Here is a 10,648-nt window from a genome sequence, read left to right on the forward strand (position 1 = left end):
TTGATAGTCCATCCTTAACATGCTTAATGGATGTTGAGAGACTTACATATATCCTTTTATTCAGATACACAAGTTCTTTGCTTCTTCGACGGATAAAAACATGATGTTCTATAATTTAAACAATTCAAAAAAATGTTCGGAAATTCCTGTCAACATAATGAGTGAATTGAAAATTGTTAAATCATGTGCAACATAAAGACAAACTCAAGCAAGGTAAAAATTATCATTGATACATTATTGATAAAGGCTGTATTATGGCCAGAGTTTCAGTAATGCTTTGTCGCCCAATTTCATGACTATTATTCACTTAAATGTTTGATTACAAATCACACTTATCAACTTTTCGTCACAGTCTTATTCTCAGGGACCACCGGGACCCCCTGGGCCTCCAGGACCATCAGGACCTGCAGGTAGTCCAGGCGATGGGGAACTCCTAGAATATAACAACTGGAAACAGTGCGCCTGGTACTCGGCTAATGGCAATGATTACGCAACAATCTATGTAAGTCCACTCCAACAAAAAGTTGATTTGAATAAAAAGAGAAAAATCAAACAAACATAACACTGAAAATTTCATCAAAATCGGGTGTAAAATAAGAAAGTTATGACATTTTAAAGTTTCGCTTAATTTCACAAAACAGTTATATGCACATCCTGGTCTGTATGCAAATGAGGAGACTGATGACGTCATCCACTCACTATTTCTTTTGTATTTTATTACATGAAATATGAAATATTATCTAATTTTCTCCTCATTGCCAAGTGAAACAACGATTAATTCCTCCCTGAACATGTGGAATTAGCATTGTTTAATACTATATGGTTCAGTCAAGTTGGTCCTTATTGTCAAATTTGTAAAAAATGAAATATTGTATAATTCAAACAATAAAAAACAAAATAAATAGTGAGTGAGGGACATCATCGACCATCTCATTTGCATGTCACTCAGTTGTGTATATCACTGTTTTGTGAAAAATAATCGGAACTTTAAAATGTTATAACTTTCTTATTTTACATCCGATTTTGATGAAATTTTCAATGTTGTGCTAGTTTGATTTTATCTATTTATTCAAATCAACATTCTTCTGGGGTGGACTTGACCTTTAAAGTGTTAATTGTGATAACGACTATAACAAAGATGGCGACGACGACGATGATGATGATGATAATGATGACTAATAGATTAATGCTGTTGTAACAAATCTACATACCAAATAAAAAAATCATTCTGTGATTCAGTAGTTAGAAAATATTAAGGAATATTTGAGTTGATTGTGATAAAATCAGATTGACAAAAGTATACCAAAGTAGATCATCGGTCAGTTTGAAGTCGGCTTCATTGGAGTGACTGTAGCATAAAAGCTAATCAATGCCTTTTGACACCTTTTACCACGTTTATTGTATGGATTTATACATTGTGATATATCTCTCCATTCTCTAAATAAGTGACCCCCATCCACCTTGATGGCAAATATTTTATTTTGATTTTCCACATTTCATTTAAACTTACAGACCTGTACTTTTACAAAGAGACACAGTGACTCTGCTCTCTGGGTCTACTATGGAGGCAACCTTCGTCTTTATGGATGTAGTGGATGCTGTAAAAGATGGTATCTTACTTTCAATGATAATGAATGTTCACCCACACCTATTGATGGTGTTTGTCTACCAAGCCAATACTTACTACATGAATCTGCACAGGCACAGCAGTATTTCAGGTAAATATAATCACAATGGTCAATGCCTTCACATGTGTCGCAAATTTCTACTTGATTATGGTCTCATCATGTTCATACATTTTTTCAAAGAAAATTATAATAATACTGAAATTCATATAGCGCATATTAATGATTGAAAACACCCTATACGCTTTACAAATATAAAATCACTACGTTATAAATTATACCTAAAATATTTCACACAAATTAGAGCAAATTACAAAAAAGATAAAATAGAAATTATTAAAACAGATAGCATTTGAATACTACATGTTGCATCCAATATCCACTGATATACAATTTTTATAATCCCTGGGACCTATTGATTATGACATCGATTGTTTTTCTTTCCACCACGGTATCATTTGTTCTTCGAAAGTAATGATATTCAAGCCAAAATTCGGGATGTGGAACTTCTTATACTCGAAGAACCATGATGAGTAAAACAGAAGGTATTGTTATTTACAAAAACAAAATGATCATTACATCAGTTTTTGCAAATAGCAAGCAGATCTTGGAAGTGTGAATAAACTCTGTATTTTGGGGAAAAAACATTTCTTGTGTAACTGTCTAACTCATAGATATACTTTTTTCTTTAATAGGATATTGTCACACAGTAGGAGCTGGATCAGTAAATGTGAAATTCAGTGTTGGTGATTGTCCGGGATATGGGAACTACGATGCTTATACAGGATCAGAGGAAGAAACAGCGCATTACGAATCATCATCAAGGAGGTCCTTAAATCACCATATGGATACTAGCCTGATAGAAGCAGTGTTGCCGGTATTGTTATGTCACTTACCAGGGATTTATGTACTTACACCGTGATCTAGACGATCACCTAGTTTAAGAAACCATGTATGTGACATGATCTATTTTGGAGGGATAGCATCATCCCACCGCTGCCACCATAATAGTTGCCGGGTGACGTTGGAAACCACACCACGATCTTTGGATATCAGATCAACCAATATTGCAGAATTAGGAGATACTCTTGTGGTTATTATGTCAATACAAATGAAATTCATTCAAACATTATGCATGTGCCTATTGTTGTGTTTTAAAAGTATAAGGAATGACGAAAGTGTTGATTATTCCCAATCATCCGTTTTCCTTGCAACAGTTTGTGAGAACACAAGAATGAAATTTCCATGACTATGCTCCTGTCAATAATTCATCATTCATATGTCCTTATACTCTGAATATGGTTATCGTGTTGATGGTCTTCAGCAGTGGGTTCATTAATTACCTTAATTGTATTCTATAAATATTTATTAACCTTTATGAAATATCCGGATTTTTAAAAACATTTATTGTTATTAAAATGAGATATGTATGATGATTATATGCATACCAGCATGGGTTTTTTCACACATTGTGTTGTCAAGTGAAATATGAACAGGGATGGCATCGAAATATTTTGATTTTGGAAAAGATGACCTAGATTTGACGTCACCTGTTTTCTTAATAATTGATTACCAAGGTGAAAATAGCGTTGAATGACCAACACCTTTTTATATACCTCTTACCCCCACCCTATTCTTCTATTTTCCCTCCTTTTTAAAACTTTAATAGTCAAAGAGGCGCCCGTATTGAATTGAATATAATTATCTTTAGGTAACCTTTCCTCCTATAAAAAAAACTGCTCTAATATTAATAGATACCTTAACAGAGGGCAACTTAATAGAATCTGTCAACTTCACCAAGAATATTATAATCGTTTCAGTAATTTTAACATAATTCTGATTCTAATTTTGACAAAAATTACATTAAATGGTCCTTTTATAAGCATGATGTATTATCTACGTTACTTTGAATCGATTGTTTTTATAGTGTGGTGCCGCCCCCGGGGAGCCTTAATCTAGGAATAAGTAAATGTATGGTAAACTTTATTACTGCGCGATCGTTTCTATTATTGAAAAAATCATACCCCCTAACATATATTTGGAAGTAAAGGTAACTCTTGTGGTTATAAAGGTTTCTGTTGATGGTGTCGACAGATTAACGCTGTCTTTACTTGATGACGAAAAAACGTAAACAAAGTATTGCATCGATCATCCTTGCCAAATTGGTGCGTTCATGTATGTTATGACAGTATACATCCTTCATCGTTAAGAAATCTACGGCTAAGTTTATTGATTTGTATATCTGCACAATAATATAGAGCCTTCTGTATAGTGAATTCATAGACAAGAGTATAGTGTGAGTAGATATCTATTCGTGTGAAGAATGGAAAATTAGTAACGAAAATACGGAATTCCTGGGTTTGAGCTTATGTGGATAAAACTCATTGAGATATACTGTACAGGAGAAAAGTTTGCAAAACACAATGGAACCATGTAATTATCTAGAGAAATCGCCTGGATCTTCAATGATGTTCTTCTTGATGATAGTGTCGTATGGCTTCATGGCTGTGAACGGCTGGGGAGCGGTAAGGTTATAGACGTAATAGGGTATAGATTCTGATTCCACATCATTCAAGAATCACAGACACGATTGTTGCTCCAAAATATTCTGAAGTGACAATATGAATATAAACTACGAAATACGTTTGATTTGATCTCATTTCATTGCTCAACTCTAACATTCACTGTAAACAAAAACTGAATTATTTGACAAAAGAGGCTAAAGTATGCATTCGAACGGTTGTCAGATTATTTTGCCGTAATAGGCCCTACACTTTTGGCTTCCTATTTCAGAATAATGTAAACTCTAGAAAGTTTCTGTACTTGTAAGAATGTAGGCAAAGGATGGCTAAAACCAGCTAAATAGGTTTTCAAAGAAATCGTATGATCAAGAGACGTGTAATTTATGACTTAGAACATTTTGTAACAACTCGTTCCTCTTCGAATCCAGATTATTTTTGTATAAAGGTTAAACATTTTTTGTTGATTCCATATTGAAGAAACATATTGGGATCAAAACTATCCTTCCTCGTCTCCTAATAATTCAATTTAAAACAATTCAAGGTTTATTATAACATGAGTCGTAGCTCATCGGCTGAATTGGTCGTGTATACAATTAAAGAATCATAAGATAATTAAAACATTAAAATCATCATCGTAAATACTGACACAAGAATTTTAATTAGGTAACAGCAAACAATAAGCCAGTTCACGGTTAGCTCATGATCAACTTTTTCTCAAATGACCTTTGTGATTTTTCAAATGTAGATGTTGCGTAAGCTTTACCGGTAGAGTATTCAAATTCTAAGAACAAAAGGCATTGTATAGACCAGGTGACTAGAATAGTTCATCAGGGATAAAGTTTGGAAATCTGTTTTATTGTCTGCCTTTGGCACATTTGACTACTGTTTAGGCTACTGTCAAATACCAGTGATTATGAAGGCTCTATTTATTACTCTTCAGCTTGGATGTGATAAAATGAATATTTTGAAAGGAATACATGAATAATCATCAAATCACAAATGCCTATGTCAGTGAATTTGAAAGCCACCTTCATGGTTTATCTCAAATGACCTTTTTTCTGCTCGTGCGCAATTTACAACCGTGAACAGGCTTATTATATGAAATAAAAACGAGGAAGGGTCAACAATTAATAAAAGAAATAAAGAAAAGGTTATAAAAGTACATGCTCATGTCACTAAATAAAGAGGTTTTTTAACAGGTCATGGGTATAAGATAAAAGTGGTATTTTCCTTTTTTCATAACAAAAATAATATTGCTAGGATTTCTGATTTAGCTTTAAAGGGAGTAGTGGGCTCATAACCTTTCCATATATTAGTAGATGTCTCTATAATTTGTATTCCAGACATGTTCTCAAGGACCACCGGGACCACCTGGGCCTCCAGGACCATCAGGACCTGCAGGTAGTCCAGGCGATGGAGAACTCCTAGAACATAACAACTGGAAACAGTGTGCCTGGTACTCGGCTAACGGAAATGACTATGACACTATTTACGTGAGTAGAATTGTTAGAGTGCTCTTGGTAATTTTGAAGGTGGAAAGTTAAAGAAGTAGTAGTAGTCAGGGGTGGTGATGGTGATGGTGGTGGTAGTGGTAGTAGTGGTAGTAGAAACAGTAGTATCAGCATTGTATTATTATTATCATTATTATTATCATTATTAGTATTAGTATTATTATTAATATTATTATTATGATTAGTATCATTATTTTATTATTGTTATCATTATTAGTATTATCATTATACATGTATTATTGATACTATAATATTTTTATTATTAATATTATCACTACCTATAATACTATAATGATTATTATTATTTTTATCATTGTTGATGTTGTTGTTATGTTATTATATATTTATGTTTTGTTTTCACCTCAAAAAAACAAGATTACCGATATAACGCTCAAGTAATGCAGGTACAATTTTATGCAATCTAAATTAAAAAAATTATGCCATATTTCAAAGATACCCAATACGGTTATTTAAACATATAAAGACAAGTGATAAAATACAATTATTTTCTTTCTTGATTTCGGTGTGGTATCACTAACAGACCTGTACTTTTACGAAGAGACACAGTGACTCTGCTCTCTGGGTCTACTATGGAGGCAACCTTCGTCTTTATGGATGTAGTGGATGCTGTAAAAGATGGTATTTTACTTTCAATGATAATGAATGTTCACCTACACCTATTGATGGTGTGGTCTTCCAAACAAACACGAACAACATGAATCTTCACAGACATCGAAGCATTTCAGGTAAGAGTAAAGTCAGTAAGAGGCATACAGATGTTGTCTTAGGGTCATTGTCCCGCCCCGAAAAACTTTCATGACCGAGAGAAAACTATTTGAAAAAAAAAAAGAAAGGAAAATGAAAAAGGGCAAAGGATGAAATATGAGATTTCTTTCTGGATATTATGTTGAATCCTGTCACAAAACTAGATTTTCGCTCCCTCGCGCCTATTTATGAAAAAAAATCACGGTACCTAATATTCTGCAACCATTTTTGTTTTGTTTGCTCATTATGGCACCGAAGATAAGCATAAATAGATTTATAGTATTAAAGATATTCTTCTGACGGTCAGTCACATGGTCAAGGATTGGAATCCTTTCGCAAAACTTATTTCGTTCACCATAATATTAATCTACACTTTCCTCACTCGACCCTGAATAGGTGAATGCAATCCTGACAATATTTGTTTATGGGTGATGGTATTAATTATGGAGAAGACATGTGAGTGTCGTATCTGATGTGTTTCAAGTAGGCCCTTGGAATTTACAACAACAACAAATTGCAAGAAAAAGACGATTATATCATAATGACATATATTATGGTAACGATTTTGTCTTTATAAACTTAGGATACTGCCACACGGTCGGAGCTGGATCTGTCAATGTGAAATTTTTGGTAGGAGACTGCCCGGGATATGGGAACTACGATGCTTACTCAGGATGGAACAGCGCATCACGAATCATCATCAAGGAGGTCCCTAAATCATCGTATGGATACTAGCTTGATTAATAAAGTTTGACAATGAACTCGCAGAAATGGAGGAGCAACATTACTGCTGCGTTTTAATTTACCAAAAGTCATATTAGATTAGATCGTGTGTTCCCAACAAGTTTCTTTTCAGCCCATTGTAGGATATAAAATCTGGAAAGATTATTCACATCGTGTGCTCCCAAAATATTTTTTTTATTTAACAACTGGCATTATCGCTGACCTCCACCTACCAAGACTGATGACAACAAGACAACTTTTTGTTTCTAATTTTCTGATTTTGCTATTCGGAAACATGATTCGTTTCTCGATATGTCGAAGCACAATAGCTATGATTGGGGTACGAACCCATATTGATGCATCTCATGTGTTTGGAATGTTGAATCCACAGAAAAACTTACTATTTTTGACAATTAACCTGAGGAAATAGGTTCGAAAATAAAAAGCAGATGAATGATATGGTCAAATTGTTAATTTTCAAACAAAATTGTTAATTTGTCATTCAGATAATAGTTTTGATATCTACTTCAGATGCGGACAAATTGTTTGGTGATTTTCTGGTTAAATCCGAGGTTGACATTGTTGGTGTTTTTTTTTCATAATTACATGTTGAGTTATGACTCATTCTGATATTATCAGATTATTAGATTTCTTTTATTTCAAAACTTCTAGGAAATTATTTTGTTATTCTGAAAAGATTTTAGATTACATTGATTGTGTTTCAATCATTCTTTTCATCGTTATAGTAAATATATCGTTGTTGGTAATTCACTCGTTCGTAATTCTTTCTAGGTATTTCGTTACGTCTGCGTGTCTGTTATTGGTAGTATACAGATTTTGTTCAATCACTTCATTTCATTAAAGAATAAACAAAATTGTTTTCATTATTCATGTTATTGTTAAGGCGTGAAATAATCCGTTTATGTAAGTTCATAACGTATAAAACCGATGTTTATGCCTGAACTCAGGGTTTAACATGTTAAATGTAAAGATTCTAATACATGTAGTTGCAAAGTATAAACGACCAAAATAAATGGGGACAGAGAGAGAAAGAGAGCGAGGGGGTCGGGTGGGAGGAAAAAGAGAGGGGGAGAAAGAGGGGAAGGGTTGGGGAAGAGAGGGGAGAGACACTAGAAAATATGGTCTTATGCATACAGGGTGGGAAAAGGAATATCATTTTGATCTACTGTGAAAATCATATACAAACTTCAATTGTAAACCGGAAAATGTATGCATGACGACAAATAAACACTCAGAAAAGAACAAGAACCCAAGCAAAGGGTCAGATGCATAAAAAGTGGCAATTGATTCAAGCACAAGTAATTGCTAGCCAAGCAAAGGATCATGCCTAAGCGATTGCTTTATTTCGTATGCATAACCCTTTGCTTGTGCTTAAACCCTTTTCTTGCACTAGGAAAGCAGTTGCTATAGGGGTTTGGACAATAACAACGTCACACTGGTGCAAACACGACTCACAGAACAAAGGTGGGACTCGAGTGCAAAGGTGTGGTAGTGCAAAATACTGCATCTCTTATGTAACATCTTTTCCTTAGATGTGGTGTCAAACATTTCCTTTAACTTGTTTTTATTTTATAATAAATACATTTATATAGTTGGCATTATGTTTGCACTAACTATGGAAGAATGCATGTACATGTGTACATCTTTAGGTTCTATCTCAGTTGCATAAACATGATTATAAAACGCAAAAGCCCTGATCAAGCAAACACGGAGCTTGTAAAAAACTCCAAGCAAATGCTTAAACGCACAAGCAAAAAGTTCGCTTTATGCATACGATTTTAAGCAATATAGCTTAATCATCAAGCAAATGCTAGCAGGCAGTTAGCAATTGCTTGAACTTACTAGAAAAAACATTTGCTCCTCATGTTGGAATGCTTTCATCTTCTCACACTTCTTTAAGGATGGGAATGAGTGTTTCTTTCAAAATATAATTCATACTCGTTTTTTATTTATTTCATCCCTAATATTTTAATAATCTTGATCATCGTGAGCTATTTCATGAAATATCAGTGTTCATTTTGGAATATTAAATGGAATAAAATGGGATTAATCGTAAGGATGAAAATATTCTTGTCTTTTTTTTGGCTGTCCTATCTCCTTCTTGGGGTCGTTCATGTTAATGCTTAAGGAGCGGTGAGTTTCATTCACAGAAAATTAAATGTTTTGTTTTGTTTCTTTTTCTGACGCGCGTTGAGATCCATCCTTGTTCAAATTCAATGAATTTTGAAAGACTCTTCGCCTTATTTCACCGAATTGAGGGAATAACGTTGCTATTCTGTTAATGTTCATGGAATTAGAGGCACAGGTTCTTTTAATCTTCACGAATTTTGCACAAAGATAACATTTTCCTTTATAATCACAACAAGTTGTTTAAAATTTTACCAAAATTATTCTGGTGTTTAATTCTGCTTCCGTACAAAACAAAAAAATCCTTATAGGCCGTATGTTCTGTATCGAGAATTAGGATACATTTTTTTACAAGGTAATATACTATGTTTGACGTTTTATCTCTGTATATGATATGGAATATGTTAAATGACAATAAAAACATACACTCTATAAGTAAAGTGACTGCACATTGGAGTGCTGAATTATAGTGATTCAAATTTTTACTAGAAAATCAGCACTTGGAAGTGCTAGTCACTATATAAGCTCTTTAAAGGTATGGTCCGGGTTGAAAATATTTATATATGAATAAATAGCGTAAAAATCACAGAGCAAAATACTGAAAAATTCATCAAAATCGCATAGAAAATAGCGAAGTTATTGAATGTTAAAATTAAGCAATATTTTGTGAAAACAGTGATATGCACATCGTCATGAATACTCATTAGGTAGGCGGATGATGTCACATACATCCCCACCTTCCCTTTTCTTATGTTATCACATGAAATTGTTTCATTATTTCATACATATGTGAATGAAATGTCTCCCTTATAATGAAATAAGTTGCAGCAATGAATATCTAATGCACTTGATCAATTTTCGATCCAATATTTAAAATTTTGAAGGAAAAAAATGAATAAACCTAATTTCATATAATAAAATACAAAAGAACAAGTGGGGATGTTACATCATCAATTTGGTCATTGAATATTCATAAAGACAAGCCTATAACTATTTCACCGGGATAATGAAAAACTTTTAAATGTCATATCTTTGTTATTCTTTGTCCGATTTTGATTAAATTTTCAGAGTTTCGTTTGTCAGATTTTTCTCTATCTGTTCAAATCATATTATCCTCAGCCTGGAGTATCCGTTTAAATGCTGAATAAGCACCTCATTTTATTCATAGTGGACCTATATATTTTGAAGTAAAAAAGTAACTCTGGCGTTTATAAAGTTTTTTTTTATTTGATGGTGTCTAGAGATTACCGTTGTCTTTATTTAGACCCTGATGACGATACTTGGTACGAGTATATTGATTATTTCTGCCAAATTGGTGCGTCTTTCATTGTTAAGAAATCTACGTCTAAGTTTA

The 10,648-nt window shown here is 33.4% G+C and overlaps 1 protein-coding gene across 1 annotated transcript; it reads left to right on the top strand.

The window, feature by feature from the left end:
• Nucleotides 1-3,577: 3,577 nt before the first annotated feature.
• On the top strand, nt 3,578-9,223 carry LOC135153623 (collagen triple helix repeat-containing protein 1-like). The gene is made up of 4 exons (XM_064097244.1): nt 3,578-4,150; nt 5,491-5,640; nt 6,200-6,404; nt 7,007-9,223. Exons 1-4 carry the CDS (start codon nt 4,049-4,051, stop codon nt 7,156-7,158), a joined length of 609 nt encoding a protein of 202 aa, XP_063953314.1. The 5' UTR covers nt 3,578-4,048; the 3' UTR covers nt 7,159-9,223.
• The last annotated feature ends 1,425 nt before the right edge of the window (nt 9,224-10,648 follow it).

This window comes from Lytechinus pictus, chromosome 3 (genome assembly GCF_037042905.1).
Source record: "Lytechinus pictus isolate F3 Inbred chromosome 3, Lp3.0, whole genome shotgun sequence".
In the NCBI taxonomy this organism is placed as follows: Eukaryota; Metazoa; Echinodermata; class Echinoidea; order Temnopleuroida; family Toxopneustidae; genus Lytechinus; species Lytechinus pictus.

Excerpts from the sequence above, each read along its gene's own strand:
- LOC135153623 (XM_064097244.1), top strand. The coding sequence starts at position 4,049 with ATGGAACCATGTAATTATCTAGAGAAATCGCCTGGATCTTCAATGATG. Across the intron at positions 4,151-5,490 it reads CTGTGAACGGCTGGGGAGCG|ACATGTTCTCAAGGACCACC; the intron begins GTAAGGTTATAG and ends TTTGTATTCCAG. Across the intron at positions 6,405-7,006 it reads CAGACATCGAAGCATTTCAG|GATACTGCCACACGGTCGGA; the intron begins GTAAGAGTAAAG and ends TTATAAACTTAG.